This window comes from Acanthopagrus latus, chromosome 21 (genome assembly GCF_904848185.1).
Source record: "Acanthopagrus latus isolate v.2019 chromosome 21, fAcaLat1.1, whole genome shotgun sequence".
NCBI classification, from domain to species: Eukaryota; Metazoa; Chordata; class Actinopteri; order Spariformes; family Sparidae; genus Acanthopagrus; species Acanthopagrus latus.
Window position 1 is genome coordinate 16,360,060 of NC_051059.1, and position 18,135 is coordinate 16,378,194.

An 18,135-nucleotide genomic window follows, 5' to 3' on the forward strand; every position below is an offset into this window, starting at 1 on the left:
TAATTCTGTGGGAAACACTGGGCTGTGTAAAGAGGTAGCGTCTCAATCAATATTTGATCACAGGGCTTTCTAGAAACTTGGATTATCTTTATGGAGCCATAAATTTGTTTTGACACAGTGCGGCAACACTGTTTTGCTTTGAAAATCTTATAAGATTTAATTATGGCTAATTTTTCATTTTTGGGTGAACTTATCCTTTAAAGGTTATGTAGGTGGAGATATCTCATTCTTGACCTTAACCTTTCTAATTTCAAACAGTGTTCTGGGGACCTTGTTTTCCTTCTGAAAACAGGTTGTTTATTTAATTTGGGAACCAAATACATATTTCTAAGTTCATACAGATAACGCAACTATTACATTTTGTGAGTTTGAATTTCTTTTCCAAATCTTTCTAGTGCCCCTTTAAGTAAATAACTCAGTTAGCGCTTTCTTTTATAGAGTTGGGGGAAAAAAAACAAAAACACAAATTGTCAGGTCAGGATCTCAAAACTATATTTTGGGAGATTTTTTCATTTTTTTTTTTTTTTTTTTTTTTTTTTATACTTATTTTACTGCTCAAACATCCAGTCCTACAGGCAGAATCATCCAGTGTTTGGAGAAAATCCTCCAGCAGAAGCTGCTGAAGCGTTGACGTGTGCTGCCAGTGATGCAGCAGATGGTGCCTGAGATAAATTCGGACATCTCCCGCATTATGTCTCGGTAATCCAACCCAACTAGATGCAACTTTTTGAGAGACTGCAGGGGGAAAAAGTGGTTTGGCAAAGGCCCTGCGATCTGTTGAATGTGGAGTTTGTTTGAGGGGTGAGAAAATATGTCATTTCGGAGTCGTGGTTTATTCCAACGTAAGAGAGTGCGCACCAATGAGAGGCCGTTACGCTCCACCCTACCTGCCTCCTTTCCGCCCCCCCTTTTCCATCCACATACTCACTACTGAACACGACCTGCCGCCTGCCACATCTGGACACGCTTCTCAACGGGGACAAACTTCAACTCTGCGCAGAAAGAAAAAAAAAAAGAAAGAAAAAAACAAACACTGCAGGCGTTTCTGCGAGCTGCGCGTCCGTCAGGGTGAACCCGGGCTTCTCTCTTGATAGTAAGTAAGAGATTCTCGAAGTCAACTTGGCGTCTCCGCGTTTCCCCCTCTGAGCTCTCTCACATGAGCATCGGTAAACAGAGCTGGTTTGGGGACTTTCATACATTCAGTCGCCGGGGTTAGAGCCGCCGCGCTACATTATCCACACAGCGGTTTTCTTGTCTTTTTCTGGATTTCACCCGAACGCCACATTTCCACGTTATGTTTTTTTCAGGATGCGTAAAAGCGCAGGCGTACGCGAGGGAAGCGAGGTGCGGCTGTGAACTTGGTCGAGTTTGATTCAAGCCCCCCTCCCAAAAAAAAAAAAGGAAAAAAGAAAAAGGAAACATTTATGAAAAAGTTGAAGATTCTAGATTTTTGAACGTCCGCTGCCTTCACCGCTTTCACGGCCGCGTTGATGGTGACATGAGTCAGAGAGGGTGCTCAAATTGTGAAGTCCTAAAACACAGCGACTGGTGATGGAGCGATACATCTCGCGGCTTATTTTTAATTTTCTTTTTAGTCCAACACTGATCTAACATTTTTAGGAAAAAAAAAAAAAAAAAGAAAGAAAGAAAACAGAGAAGGAGGGGAACTGGGACAAGCCAGAAGGCGCACAGCTCCATACTGAAGTGTTTAAGTTAGTCTGAGGGGAAATTTAAAAGACCTAAAAATACAGCGTTGGTTTCTTCCCCCCTCTACAAAGAATCATTTGAACTTCCCACCGCAGAGCGAGAGCGACATAAATAGTTCTGACATGTGGATGTAATTTCAGAAGAGGGGGAAAAAAAAGACAGATGCGGGGAGACAGAGAGAGCGGGCTGAGCCTGGGCATATAGCAGATTATAGGAAATTAAATCGAGGGCAGAGCGAGGCGATTACAGAGTTATGATTTCACGAGCCCCCATCAGCATCGAGAGGCCAGATGGAGTGAAAAGACACAGCAAACTCCACTTTGAACAGAGTTAAGTAGCTTCAGTAGTTTCACCCGAGCATCACCAGCGTCTGTTCGAGCCCCCCCCACCCCACCCCTCCAGCAAGGACTCTCGGAAGGTCTGTGCTGCCTCAGGTCAGGGATGGGATCCGCTCTGCTGCTCCACAATCTGGACTTTCTGCTCGTCTCGCTACTCAGCAGTTTGTATCTGGTAAGTCACTCTCTCTCTCTCACTCTTGCTGTTGTTTGCACGCTACTGTCTTGTGTAATGTTGATGCTGCAGTGGTGCCTTCCTCTGTGCACAGATCAGGGTGAGGGTGCATGTACAGGAGCAGCTGTTATTGCTGCTGCTCATATGTATTTTTGCTTTTTTTACGGGGGGCAATGGGAAATGTTGGGGACAATGCAATGCAACCTACCTTTTTAACCCGACAGACTGTTAAATGCTGGTAAATTCATTCTGAGCTCGACTGATTTCCACGATCATTCGCTTAGTTTTTTGGTCATTAAGTGGTCAGAAAACGGTGATATCAGTGTTTCACAAAGTCCACAGTTGTCTCTTGTCTCTGTCCACGACCAAAGCGCGTCAGCTTACTGTCACACAGGAGTGAAAAAAACTATTAAGAATACAAAATACTCTCATTTAAGGCGTCTTTTTTTGTTGTTGTTTTTTATCCCTAAAATGTTTGTCAAACCAAACAATTGCAGATTAATCTGGGATTGACAACCAGGGCTGCACGATATATCGGTTCGGCATCGGCATCGCAATGTGCGCATGGGCAGTAGTCACATCACAGGACGGGCAATGTCTCCCTCGCTGTTCCATGAGTCACTTACGAGAGAAATCTACCCAATGTCGCGGGATTTAGTTTGATTAATGGGTGTTGCGTGGCCTGCTTTGGTTTTTGCACCACGCACAAAATCACCCTCATCCTCTTTTTTGGAGGGAAAATTTGTGTCACGGTGTTGACGACTAATTGATTCATCGTTGTGGCTCCACTCTCAGCTTTTGATATCTGATAAAAGGGCTTATTGTGTGTCTTGCAAAAATCACATTCAAGGTAACTGCTGTCATTGGTGAAAGACCCTCCTCTAGGATAAAAGGCAAAAAAGAAAAAAAGGAAGCGGGGGGGGGGGGTTTGGGTCGAGGTCAAATGCTTTGTATTCGCATCACCTCAGCACCTTTAATTAGCTCTGTGCTGCCTCTCACTCCTTCAGGGATATTGCTTTGCCTGTAAACACAGGCTGATTTGCAAATGTACAGTTTTTGGTATTGGACACATAATGAGTGTTTCAGCTGAAGTGAAGTGGCGGACAGAGCTGTTAAAATCTAAGGTGCTGTGACCAGCAGATTAAGCCTGTCGCTCCACTTAAATGCATCCGTTTGTACAAAGCAGCTCCTGGTAACCCAGTTCATGCAATAAGCAGGGCATGGTGTTTACAACAGATTGTTTCATAGCTCTGCAAAGCTCTCACCTGCCTGAGCTGAAGAAATCCCTGCACACGGAGAGGGAGTAAACATTTCATTCATAACTCCTTCAGCAGCTGAACAATTTCACCTCTCAGTTTCACAGCTGTAATGATTTAGTTTTTTTTTTTTCGCCCGACATTGTGATTTATAATTGCGCTCTCAAATATTGCTATAGCTGTATTCAGGAGGGCCTGCTACGCACACACACACGCGCGCGCACGCTGTGCAGGCACACCAAGTTGGTTCTGTGTGTTTTGGCTGAGGCTGTTGTGCATTCAACAGGCAGTTCGCCCAGGCTCTGAGGTACAGTGCATTTTCCCAGTGATGTGGTCCATCACTGTGCCGCAGTGAAGCTAAAGGCTCATTGGTTTAGATGGCAGAGGAAAACAATTATAACATAGCTGTGTATTTATAGCTGATTCAACATTCAGTCGTCAAAAGGCTCTGTCTGTGACTGATGTTTACCCGTTTTTTAAGTTTGGTGTTTGCTTAGTCTTCCTCTCCGCAAAAAGGTAATTTGTTTCCAAAGCGTGACCGAACGGTACGCCGATTTCACTGAAAGTTACGAGTGGAAAGTCTGCGTCTCTGTTTAAAGAAAGAATACAAAACTTCTTAAATTGAGGATTACAGTTGTCAAACTACAGGGCTGTGCCCCTTTCCCCAAGCTCAGCTTATATACAGTATATATATATATATATATATATATATATATATATATATATATATATCTATATATATATATATATATATATATATATATATATATATACATATATAGTGTGTGTGTGTGTGTGTGTGTGTGTGTGTGTGTGTGTGTGTTTGTGTGTGTGTGTGTGTGTCACCAGTAACCGGTTCCATCCATACTTGTTATCCAATATTTTTTATCTGAAGGAAATTGGCTGCCACAAGAACTGACAAGGGATCTCTCCATTGTGTTTTACACCTCAGCAGGCATTCTGCGGTGACAGCCAGCAGACAAAGCGCGACCTCACAGAGCCTTTGTTCAGTGTGACTGACTGCCTCACTTACTTAGTTATTACATTTATTAAGCGGAAGCACTGCTTCCAGGGACCTCAGTGAGCGTTTAATTTCGAACTCATGACTGTGTTTTCCTCCGTGATGACTTGCATGTGTCTAGGACCACAGCTGTATCTGTATCCGCCTGTCACAGCCGAGTGTAGTTTCAGCTACTGTTATGTATTGTCATGTAAAAAGGCAGTTTTGACTGGATGTTGAAAAAAATCTGTTGTGGACGACTTCAGCCCAGAACTTGTATTTGACATTTTTAGATTCTGAATACATTTTACCATCAATTCAACACATATTTGTCAAAGTACAACCAGCCTGAAATGACTGATGAATAAAAAGATATAGGAATATATGTTTATTGTGGTCAGTCCGAAACAACTCATTACAGTTGGGATGTTACTAACTCCCCTGACTCAAAAGTTTAACTTTAACTAAGCACAAGTTAATCAACAAGGTTAAACATTGTCAAAAAAATATTGCCATTTGAAATTATTAATTGTATTCACACTACAGCCAAAGTGTATTTTGAATATCAACCCAAATGTGTGTGACTCCAACCCTGATCCCCCCCCCCCCCACACACACCCTGGTGCAGGAGACCAAACTGAGTGAAACAGCAAAAATATTTACACCCCCAAATGCTGGCATCTAGTCACACCAATAGTGTGCCTGCATATGACCCATCACATGACCCGTCACCCATGCCTTCGCCATAGTAGGATTCCCAGCTAGGCATGCTGGGCCTATCTTAACAGTGTGTTTTAAAGTGGTGCACAGGGCCAAAATGAGATATAATGTGAAATATTAAGTTAGTCCTCTGGGTCTGATCTTACATGATTAGCCATTGCGAAGGGGTTGCGCCGATTCTCTTTCAGGTGGTTTTTCTGCAGCCTGTGGTCCACACCGCCACAGCCTAAATACACCGCTCACTTAAATGAATCGAAGGGCTGGTTTTGTCCCTGCAACATTTGATTTGGTCTGAGGTTTCAGTCGACCAGTTGACCAATAGGGCACATCCCTTCTTCATAGACACAATTTATGTGTTTGGACAGGATCACAACTGTAGTCTACAGTTTTATCAAAAAGCATGTTACGGGAGACAGTATGCCACAAAAGATATGTGAATAATGGCTTCCCCTTTGCCCTTAGTGTATTATTTAAAAGTCTTTATGGTCCTAATCACACACTCTTTCAGAGTGGCTCGATCCCTCTCTGGCAAATTACCCTCAGCGGAACTTCATGCCACAGATTACAGTGCAGGATAATCTCATCTCAATCTGTCTGTGGTAATTAGGGGCAACAGATTACTTCCAACTAATTCATGTGAACTGCTGGTGCATTTGTGAAATAGGCTTTGATATTGAAATTCATTTTTGCATGACCTTTTAACCAATCCCCACTATGACATGTGATCCTTTTTTTCAGTTTGTATGTGTGTGTGTCCAAAGGAGTGTGGAGCAGAGCATCAATTTAAATTATTCCACAAATTAGATTTTTTTTTTTTTTTTTTGCTGAATAATTTGGGGCAAAACTTCAGAGACTTCAGTCTGTTTAATTTCCTCGTCTGCTTAAACTCACTCTGCAGCTTTGATTAAAGAGTTATTAAGTCCTTAATAAGAGATGATACAGTGGACGCAGCTGAGTGTATTATATTGAATGTTAGCCGTTATCGTCATTCTATATTTACATATTACTGTATAGAGATAATCTCATTATAATTCAATACATTTTAGGGACTCAGATACCTTTTCTTTTTTTTTTTAAATCATAAGATTTTGTGGCAAATGATTCTTTTTATGCTTTTATTTTGAATATTCCAGTTCAGCACTGTGAACAGTAATGGTTCTGCAACAATTACTGCAATATTAATTTTTGTCCCCATTGTGCACAACACCCCAACTGCAGCATCTCATTATTTTTGAGGCACAAAAACGAAGGCGGAGTTGTTTTCAGATTTAATGGGCAGCACTGGCTCATTTCCATTTGAAAAGCAAATGGCGCCACTTAATGAAAATTACCAATGACAAGAAAGTAAAAGCTGACCTTTTAATGGCTTCCTTGTTGGTAAGAGATGTCACCTCTGACTGATATAAATGAGCCATTTGTATAGATGTTCTTTGAATTTGTCTCCGCCTGTGAAGTCATGACTTTAGTGTGTGTTATAAGTTAAGTCGGTCCAAAATCTATGGAGAAGAACATCTGAGCAGCACGGACGGCACATGCAACCAGCGTTTCATGCCGTGTTTACTCTGCGAGCACAAACAGTTTGGACGGGGGCCTTGATCTTGATTCCATCTCTTATCAGTCCCTGTGAAGACACACAGGGACAACAAAGCCGTGCCACGACCAATTTGCTCATCTCAGTGTGCATATCTGTCAACTGGCTGTCCTTTCTTATTCCCTCCATCCAGGGAAAATCCCACTGCCAGATATCATTAAATGAATATCATCAATGAGAGGGGTTTTATGCACATGAAGGGCTCAGTTAGTTTTTGTGATGATTATTTTTGGTGTGTGATGCCTGGCCCAGACTTTGTAGCGCGACCTTTACTGCTCCTGAGTGGGAGAAGAAGAAGCGGTGGGAGGTGTGTCAGCCATGATTAACTGCGATTTTGGTGTCAAGAGTTACACAGATTTGCTGCTCGACTTTTTGAAGCATCCCAACTCAGATTTTGTTCTCTGCTCTGTCTGTGTTGTGAGCAGATTTGACTTGGAAAAAGGCGCCTTTTAAAGCAATCAATTAGTGTTGTGTTTTCATCCTGGGCTTGACCGATCAGTACAGTATTGACAGGTCACTCATGACCAGTAAATTGCCTGTCGACTTACCAATCAGAGCCCTCTAATGAAATAATCGTAAGGATGTTCCCTGTCTTAACAAAGTTTATTTCCTTACTTTATCCAGTTAGCTCAGCTTCAGTTCTGTGGATACATGGATTGCTAATTGTTACTTAGCTGGAGCAAATCTGTGGGGGAAAGTGACAGTCCAGGTTTAGGGTCATTGTTTTAGCATTGTTTGAGAAGCAATGTTAGTGCTTATTTTTGGAAAGGTTATATAGGTTGTATATGTCCAGAGGGGCTCAAGTATATAAAATTGACTTTTTTATGATATAATTCTTATACATTTGGGATCAGCTTTGCTTTATTATTCCTACAGAAATTCTTGCTCCTCGTGGTTGCGCCGGCGACATGTTTTCATGTTGACTAATACGACATTGATACTTAATGATAAAGCACTTTTCATTACAGCTTTAATTAGGCTTTGTGTTAATGGTGTAATCCAACAGGGAACTGCTACTCTCTTTGAGGACTGAGGATAATAGCATCTGGTTGTCTGGAGGATTTTAAAAGTGCTTATTGTGTGTACTTCATTCCTAACTACTGCTTTAAATTGTCTTATAGTTATCACTTATTATTATTATTATTATTAAGTAGAATAAGCTGTGCTTTCTAATTAAAATAAATCAAATTGGGGATGCGGTGAAGTCTTTTAATCTGCAGTGCTTCTCCACCTCCGCCACAGATACAGCATGCGCTGTCAGGGTCGTATCAGTTTCAGATTCTGCTCTCCGTCATAGAAACGACATGGCTGCTGCTGTGCAGAAAGTGACAGCGTTGATCAGCTATCGTTTCTCTCCAGGGCTCATCCCGTTTTCAAGTGTGCGAAAAATGTGTTGGGTTGCCCCGTGTGAGAAGGGAAATAACCACCTCGTCTGAGAGTATATCAGGAAACAGCGCCTTAACCAGTTTGCTCTTTTTTCTCAGCCTGCTTGTAGTTCAGTTTTACACAGCAGAGGCGACTATGGAATTACTGATCTTAGCCGACAGCTGTACAGCAATGTAATATGACGTAGCATGGCCTGGCAACAATTCAATATTATTGGCCTTCAGCTGAATTACACAACATCATGATGATGTGATCTTTTTTTCATACTCATACATCATTCTGCAATGTTCTGTTGTCTTTGTCAGTCCGACACTTAAATCATCAGTTTGTTTGTATTTTGAGAAGTGATTTTGCATAGCTCTGCCATAATTTGACCAATGTTACAGAGTAGCTTTTTGGGTCGTTTTTTTCTGCCACCACCATCACTTTTCTTTTGACTTCGTCGTATTACATGATCAAGCAAAATAAAAGCTTAAAAAAAAAACCCCAACAATAATCAGTTAAGATGTATACCAAGATGAAGATGTAAATAAAACAGCACAGTTTACATGAAAATAGTACAAAGAAGAGCATAAAAGATAGATCTCCATCTCAGTATTGTAACAAGCACCATAAGCCATTACTTTCTACTGTGCATATTAAAGTATGTATAGCCATAAAATATGTATGAAGTATTATGTCAGTTTTATATTTATGTATATATTTTTGGAGTCACAACCACAACACAACACGGGTTGTGACACATAATAGCTTCACACTACTTAGATTGTGAGTGTATATCTTTTTGTGTACTGACTTAGTAGCATTGTGATCCCACTAAAATGTGTCTTTAGCACTTAATTTTAACTTAAAAAAAGGTGAAACCATCCCTTTAAGTTGGTCATAAACACCTGGTTGTAGTCTGAACAGTACTTCTGCCAGTCGCTCATGCTAATTCCAGTGTAGAATGGAACATCATTGCGCTTTTGAGCTGGTTAAGACTTGTGCATGGTGTCACTCTTGCAGGGCGACAATCCTTTATGTTTCTCACCATGGAAAAATTACTATAACACATTCGATGATTGTGCTTTTATTGTTGCCGCAGAACAAATTGTAAGAGAGACGTTTTCTGTGCTGAGAATAGCATCAGCAAAACACTTCAAATCGCAGCCCCTAATTAAAATGCGGACAGTCGTTGCAATATGTCTTGAAGGCTGCAGTAAACATCATAATTGGAGTGACCTGTCTTTTTTGTATTCCACTCCATTGTCAAACTCAGAGTGGAAAAAAACCCCAGAAACCTAACTTGGCAATAGCTGTGGCTAGACGTGATATAACAATTACAAGGGGTGACAATAGGCCAGGAAAGCTTTTAAAGTTGTATTGGCGGTGTCACTATGGATCGAGTTTTTTAAAACCACAGCAAGCTTGCGGAGATGTAAATGTCACATCCTCGAGTCACACCAAAAGTAACATGTTTACCCTTTTACTTTGAGACTATCATGCAATTGTGCTCGATGGACTGTGAGGAAATGGAAATCAGCGGGAGCGTATAGGGCTGAAAGATGTGAGGAGGGTGTATTGCAGCGCACTAATGGTATTTATACCCACTTTGGTAAGCTTTCTCCATCCAGATGGCAGATTTGAGGCATCCTGTTTTGTAAGTTTGGTATACAGCATGACATGTGGATTTAAGCAGAGCGTGGAGGTGTAAACTGTGTGTGCGTCGCTGCCGTACATGTTTGTAGATTGTGAGTAACTCGCTGTCGTCACCAGCCGGTTAACATGTTTGCCCGAATTTTCCCTAGGATCAGCGAGGGATTCGGCTCACAGAGGCAACTTGTAGTGGGAAAATACCCTTCACACGCATATCATTATGCTCTGTGTGCTACTGCGGAGGTTTACAGTAGCTGAGAGGATTCCTGAGATAACTGCAGGAAAATCTAATTTCTTGGACTCTATCTTCACTATCTTTTTTTTTTTTTCCTTTCCCCTGACTGACACATTGCTCCGTTTTTTAGAGTGCCTGTGAGTCAGACTCATAACGTGTGTGTTAATAGGAGAGTCTTCAGTTTCACCAGCATGGTAAGGTTATACCATGGCTGTGTTTGACTCAGGAAAGGGCTTGTTTTCTTGACTCACCCTGACCTCTGCCGTTTTTTTTTTTTTTTCCTCCCTTAACTTTTCCACTTGAAGAATGCGAGAGTATGTGTAACTCAATGCCACTTTTACACCTCACTGAAAAAGTCACACCTTGAACAGATACTTTAATGAAGTGCCTCTGCCCCATGAACCTCAGCATTCATTAAAACTGAGTCAGCAGCAGAATCAGCCTTCTTATACCTTTATTTTTTAGTAAAAATTTTCTGTGATTGATGCATCCTCAAAAGCTGATGAGGGGAAGTTTGACGATGATCGGCGGAAGTTGCTACTGACAGTTTCACTCGCACACCTTGCCTGTCACGATAGATTCACGCGGCAGCCATTTTCTTTTCACATCTCGCCCTGAGTGTACAGCTGCGTTTTCAAGTTGTACAAACGTAGGAAAATCGGACAAATTGTTATATTTTCACTGAAATTACAATGAAGAGTAAAATCCAGAGAGACATGGGGTCATATTTCAAGGTAAAACAACGTATCGATAGTCAATTAGCTTCCGTAAGACAAAAGCTAATGTTGCCATTCAACCTTTAGCTAGCTCGCTAAGATTACTGTTTGATAGTGTTATATGATATAACATGAAAGGTGTGACTTAACTCTGCGATATCAACACACACATCTTGGACACACTTATTTATACCTGGAAGAAGAACACACTGGATGTAATGAAACAGTTAGGTTAGCTGTAAGTGGCTAGATGCTAATGTTAGCTAACAGGTTAGCAAAAATGTTGTTTCAGATCGAAATATGGCAGTGTCCTTCCATAAATTGTTTTAGTTTACACCTTTGATATAATTTTGTGTAATATTATTAAACTGTAATGCTAGCAAGGAAGCTGTTGAATGCTAACATTAGCTGTTAGCAAGCGGAAGGTAATAGGTTATTACATATGCTTTTTTGCCTTTAAATGGGGCCCCAAGTCCCTCCTGATTTTTACCATCCATCATGTTTTCAGTTAATGATCAACTGGAAAGTGTTAAATTGATCACGGGTTGTCAGATTTCCTTCCTTTATATAACACCCTAGAAACTGGTACGTCTGCGTGACATCAAAAGGGAAAATAACATGTGAATATGGTGTATTCCTCTTCCTCTTTGAGGTCATCAAATGAGTCTTTTTTTGTCCACAGACAGGTCACTGAATACATCTAGACTTGCTGTATGTGGTGATGGTTATCTTAAAGCTGTGTTCATGTGACACATTTCAGATTGATAAGCCACCTCTCCTCTGTCAGTTTCTGATAAGGTGGTCTGGTTTCTATCTTCTATTTGACCTCACTGTTGAGAATTTCCAGTATAAACATGGTTTTCAGTCAAGACATGGTCGGACAGTAGAAAAGCAGTGCGTTGTATCACGCTGATTGATCGGCAGCGCTCTGATGACTTTGTGCTCCTTTTTTCATCAGCTACCTGCTGTATCAATATTGTGGTGCAGACTTCCTCGCGGGCAATATGCTCGGAATCCGGAGTACCTCACTGGAGTTGACATGCGAAAATTCTCAGCTATGTAGATGCCTTTGCCATTGACCAGCCGACGGCTCTGCTCGGCCCTACCCCCACTGTTGGTGAAGGGATTGAGTTTCAAATATACAGAAGCTCCCAGACTCACTCTACCACTCTAAATGTAACAAAAATTGAGTTTGTAGACTGTTCTGAGTCAATTCCCCAGATTATCAGGAGCAGGAAGAGTAGGATTTCACACCTCTGATGCAGTTGTTTCCGTGATTTGGAAGCAGCTCAAGTCTTGGGCAGGAGTGCTCCCCTGGCACATTGCTTATGGCTGAGATTTCTTAAAAGGACCTTTATTAGATTCATTGCAAAACTCTGGGTCTTACGGGTTTGTAAGTTTGCAGCTCACAGCTCCAGATTCTTCCAGAAATAAGTAAGATATCCTCACACTGCAATACAGGAGGGAATCTCAGCCAACTTAAACTCAGATAACAGTGCTTTGTTTGGCTGGACTTTCCCTCTAAAGCTCCCTTGCATTTAGCATGTGACCCAGTGAGAGCACAGACAGGAAGTCAAACTGCTCCAAATGAATATTCTTGTATAGCTGAGGAGGGATTTCGTAATGTTGGGGACTGACATTTACAAGTGTAAAGTTAATTGTGTATTGAAGGTCAAATGGATGAGTAATTCCAAATGTTATTGCCGTTTATTTGGATGAGTTCTTCCTCCAACGTTGGGGAATGTTGCTCATCGGTCGAAGTTCAGTGTGTCGCATGGTGACGTTGGTGTTGGGACGGGGTCCAGCTGACCCTCTGGCCACGCATGTTCATCGGATAGTATGACATTAATGAATGAGCAACTGACTGAATAGGCTAATTCATTTGGTTGATTATATTTGAGAGTGGTAGAAAATAGCGCGTCAGTCACCACTTTCATTAATTTATCAAACTTACCACGTGACTCTCAAGCTGGAACGTCCATCAGAGTTTGCGGCTTATTTCTGCAATTACTTTTATTGGTGATGTAATGTGGCATGGTAATTTCTTGGAAGAAGCAGACCTCTGTGCGGAATAAGTTTATTTGATGCATTATTATTGACGAGGCTGTTTTCAAGACTAATTTGCATCATAAGGGCTTCACTAAGAAAAACTGTAAAAGCCAGTCACAAGTCTAAATTCAAGATGTGCTGTAATAGATGTTGGACATTAGTTTAGAAGACTTTTTACTGCCACAAAATTTAATAATTCCATGTCCAAATTTGACTTGTACAAAGTGTCCTTCCATCTCTTAAGTCATGGCCACAAAAATAGTGAATGTGGCTTCAAGTGATGACACTTGTGCTGGTTAAGGCCGAGAAATAACAAAGAACATCTGGGGTCTGTGGAGAAAAGGAAGTAGTGAGTTTAAAAGACCTCTTGTGCTCGCTCCTCATCTTTTCTTGAGACTAGAATCTCGAGGCTACTAGAATAACGCCTCAGCATCATGAGGACTGGACACAGCATCAGAGACGGGGCTCCGTTCATTCCTACGAAAGCTTTCTTAGTCTTCGCATGAAGTCAAAAAAGATTCTGTTTCCTAGGTGTAAGATCACCCACATCTACTACAGTTTGTGGCCCACAGAGCAAAAGCTTGCTGGGAAAAATGATTTAAGCGTGTAGATTTAGACCAAATGGAACAAACTACGATACCGAGTCATCTTGTGGGGGTTTGTGACACTGAGAACAATATATCGACAGTAGAATAAAAATATTTTCACGTGATGTAGTTGCACACTTTGGCCACTGTGTAAAAATGGCTTTAAGGCCTGGCACTCTTCGTAGGGTGACGCAGGTTTGACTTTTTTTTTTAATCTGCAGATTATTTAAATTCATAATCAAATTTTAAGAAGTGTGAAAAATGTTCATCACAATTTAGCTTCTTTTGTCCAACCAAAACCCAAAGACTCTTCATTTACTTACAAAGAAAAGCAGCAAGTCCTCACATTTAAGATGCTCGAACCAGCAAATTCCCGACATGTTTGCTTCAAAAAATGACTGAAACAATCATGACTGTATCATGTATCATGACTTTTATCTGTGAGAATGTTGAATTTTTAGGGTTCTCCTTTAAAGAAGTTGTATTTTGGTGCAATTTCCCTTTACATCTGTCTTCAGATTAAAGCAGTTTGGTTTCAAAAGTACATAAAAAGGCAGATGCTGTGTTCATTTGAAAGGATGGCTACTGATTATGCAGGAGGAAAAAACTGAAAGCCTGCTGCTGCGTGATCCTTTAATGTGCCCTTGATCAGTTCTATCCAGTCCACCACTGCTTTTAAAGCATTAATAAATGGCATATTGGATAGATTTGGACCTACTGCTTTTCAGTAGTGATAGTGCAAAACATCCACTTCATCCAAGGTAACATTTAAAAAAAAAAAAAAATCCAACAGATGGTTTTGTGTTTTCTTGCTCCTTTTCACTGGCCGATGAGCAAAGCCGATCCGCTTACACTTTGTTACCTTGTTGTGTCGTCTGCAAGTTAAATGGGCGTACGATATCGACTCCGCTCTCATCCGTGCACACTGTTTGCCGTTTTTGCTACAGACTCTGCCTTTTACCCATGGGTTCAAGTCATTTTCGGTCAAATAAAAACATGGTTCAAAGACCTCAGCGCCAGTGACCTCGTAGCAAGTGGAAAGTGGAAAGGCTCATGCTGACAGGCCGGCTGCAGGCCTCTCTGCTGGAGAACACCGTGAACAGTGTAGTCCATGTGTGCCTCGTGTTTCTTCGCTCAGTGGACTGTCTGAGCGTCTTCATCCTTTGACCGTGTGCATTAGAATGTGTGTCTCGGATACGTATTAAATCCTTTAAATGCGGTTAGAATGTGATGCTTCTGTGGTAAATCCATTAACAGCTCAGGACACCATTTAGCGATTCACAATCAGATTTGTGGGATGGCTTTTTATGGAGTCAGCAGGCCTCTGAACAGCAATTGAGAAGTATGAAAAAAAAAAAAACAGACAAAAATATATTGCTCAGAGACAAACTAAAATTGTTGTACCATGTGGGTGGAAATTATGTTGCGTGACTGGAAATCACGGTAGGCTTTATGGTACATGTTATTTACGTTAAGACTCACAGCTGCGCTACAGGGAAACTTGCAGCATTATGCAAATTTTGAATATAATTCTGAAGGTCATAGTAATATTCTTGTTTCATGTTAATCCTGTAAGGATAACCTTGCGCTAAAGATAAATTGGAATTCATTAAATTAATTAGGCCAAATGTCAACATTAGTAATTGCGCTTGAATTGAATGATACATATTTCATAATGACTGTTCGTTCATTAATTAGTGTGATTCCTGTTCTTTGCCTTTGATTCATGCTGTTAGATTATTTTTGCGCTCCTTAAAGAAGCACCTCAATCAAGCCCCTTCAACGCGCAAATCAAAAGCGTAATATTCACGGGCAAGGAGAGACACCTCGGGTGACTTAGCCGCCCCCTAATTTGCCTATAATTTAGAGGCTTTATTAGGAAGGTAGTTACAATTAAGGTCCTTGTGCTAACAGCGTCCTTGTCATGTGACAGGCGGCCCTTGGTTAACACTGGAAAAGGCGCTGATTGCGTGGAGTGGTGCCCTCTACATGTGTCACCTTATGGGAGTCCTTCTTCACGTTCATGTTCTACAGCGTCCACAGCACTCACTGATTGCTGCGTTGTGCTCAGCTCTCATTTCTTAAGGTCATGGCGACAAGCAATGCGCTGGCTCCGGGTTTCAGAGCACGCTTCATTGTGCCCGATCCGACTGGTCAAACTGGCCATAATGTTTGCAGACCAGCTCCGCCTAAATCCTTTAGTGGATGTGTGTGTCTTTTATTGTATAAAATGTCAAAAGAGTGATAAGGGCTCATCACCAGTATCTGTGTCTTAATTTGTCTGACTATCTGCCAAAAACTGAAGAAAAAAAAAAAAGTTTCCTGTTACTTTAAGAAAACCAGCAAATCTTCATGACTGAAACATAAAACAGATGCATATCTTGGATGTGGCAATACTGATGATCAAAAACAATTGCCAATTCATTTTCTGTCAAGTGAAACAGTTGTGTATTGGTAATATGTATTCTATATGGATAGAATATCTAGTGACAATGTAAGTATATCATACAGCATCATGATATTGCAACTGTGAGGTCTTGCATTTTGTAGGAAATGGGCTGAGAAATACTTCATACAAGTGTACAATGAATACTGGAATTTCTAACTTCTGAATAATATTGATATTAAATGCCATTTTTTCTATGATAGGGAAAAACTGATTCGTAGATTTTTATTACAGGAAAAATACAACAAGGCCGTTGTACAACATCATTCAAGTTAATCGACTTCTGACAATAGTCGAAGTATTTCCCCAGAGATTCTGCCCTGATTGCTCTGATCGAGATTAGCTTGGCTTTTATGTTTACAAATGGCCGTTGGGCGGACATCGGGACAACTCACTTATCAAAGTTCACTGGGCGCTATTTTGTTTAACGGTTCAGTGATGTTGAAATGGGAGCTGTCACTTTGCAGGAGTAGGTGTTTCAGTCAGTCAGGTGCTTTGCTAAACTTTGGTTAGAATAGGTCTGGAGCCTTGTTTGCATATGGATTTGTCTTTCCTTGTTGATTTGAAAACTGGTTGCAGTGGCTCTGCACTGGCCATATTTGTTGAGCTAATACCATAACAAATTTGACTGAATGAGGCCGGTGAGAAGAAGGCAGGAGTGTGTGAGTGAGACACACTCTGTAGCACTGTTTGTGTCAACTTACTGTCAGAGAGACAAGAGACAAGAGTGCAGTTGGTGCTGTATAGGTGTATAGATTCTGTCGAAATTTAAAATTGAAACTGTTTCACATATTCAATATTGATGTGATAAAGCAATATTTTTGGTTGTTTTTTGGTGAACTGGGTGAATTAAATGAAAAATGAAGTTTGCTCTTTTTTTTAACTGTTGGCTGTAAAATGAAACACATTGGCATCTTTTCCCAGTTCCACTCCTTAATCGTCATATGGCGAAGAATGCAATAACGTGTCTGTGGTTATGTGTTAAACTATGTGTTATAAACTGTCTTTGTTGTTTGTGAACTGCTGCCTCTTAACCAGGGAGGCATAAACTTTTTCCTTTGAGAGCCAAAACTGTGTAATGGTGGGTCATGGGACAAAAGCAAGCATCTATTGAATTGTAATTGTGAACAATAATCGGGGATCCTAGAACTTTAAACCTTACAAAACAAGGCATCAACAGTGATTTTACTTATTGTTTTTATTCATTCAGTTTCAGTTTTTTGGACTGGAAACGTCTGGTGGGCCAAATCCAGACTTATGGCCGGCCAACTGTGGCCCGTGGACCCCACTCTGGGCATCCCTGCTCCAAACCATCAATTAATGACGTGATTTTTTCAGATTTAAATGGCCAAGGACGCAAAAACACAGAATTTATGGAGACTGTATTGTAATTGTGGTGATATTTTGACCCTGCTGACTTAAGAAAAACAGCACGGGTGGGGATGCTTATGATGCCTCGATGGTGCTTGACTATCGCGTCCTTTGAGACGTGTGAAAGTGTGAGTCTTCAACAACACCTCGGCAAAGCGGAATATGAATTGAAACTCCCCGCAGGCGCTTAATTGTAATGTCACCAGAGAGACCAAATGTTCCGATAATCTAACAAGTAGCTGTAAATTAAGTGGATAGGAGGTTAATTGTGGACTGAAACAGAGAGGCGATCACGGCAGCTGTGAAGTCGTTGTTATGAATGAACGCAAAACGTCTGCAGCACCTGAATGACGCAACCTGACTGTCATCGCTTATTTATGAACGTTTTGTGTAAAAAGAAAGTACCTGTGGGAGGCTTTCGAGAATTTTTAAGGCTTAACTTGCTTTTTTTTTTTCTCGCAGTTACATGGATTTTGTCTCATTTAAAAAATGGATGAGTCCATTAGACTGAACCTGCTTTCAATCCTCTAATAAATATTGTAGTGCCCTAGTTTCTGCGACCTCACCTATTTTGATCGTGGCAGCACTGTAGGTCAAGGCAATTTGCATGTATGTAATTAGATTAACCAACAAATGGGGCACTCCATATGATATTCCCCCCTATACTAACCACAGGGAAGCCCGAATAATCAATTTTGTTTATTTTCTCAGCATATAATATGCAAATGTCTTGCTTCTAGAGATATTATCTCGTGTGTTATCCTCAACTGCTCTGATTTAGAGGATTACTGCAGATGTTGCAAAGCTGTGACTGAGAGGTTATCATATGCCATTAATGCTACAGCGTGGGTAGCAAAGACTGCACGATCTGAAACATCTGAAAAGGGCTCTTATGGATATAGATCCACTTTAGATATATATTTTTA

The 18,135-nt window shown here is 40.9% G+C and overlaps 1 protein-coding gene across 1 annotated transcript in view; it reads left to right on the top strand.

Annotated features, from left to right (window-relative positions):
• Positions 1-951: 951 nt before the first annotated feature.
• The window catches only part of pth1r (parathyroid hormone 1 receptor), a 52,424-nt gene continuing 35,240 nt past the window's right edge, over positions 952-18,135 (top strand). Inside the window, exon 1 of the mRNA XM_037085115.1 lies at positions 952-2,217. Coding sequence (XP_036941010.1) covers positions 2,149-2,217 — 69 coding nt within the window. The 5' untranslated portion in view covers positions 952-2,148. The remainder of the gene's footprint in view (positions 2,218-18,135) is intronic.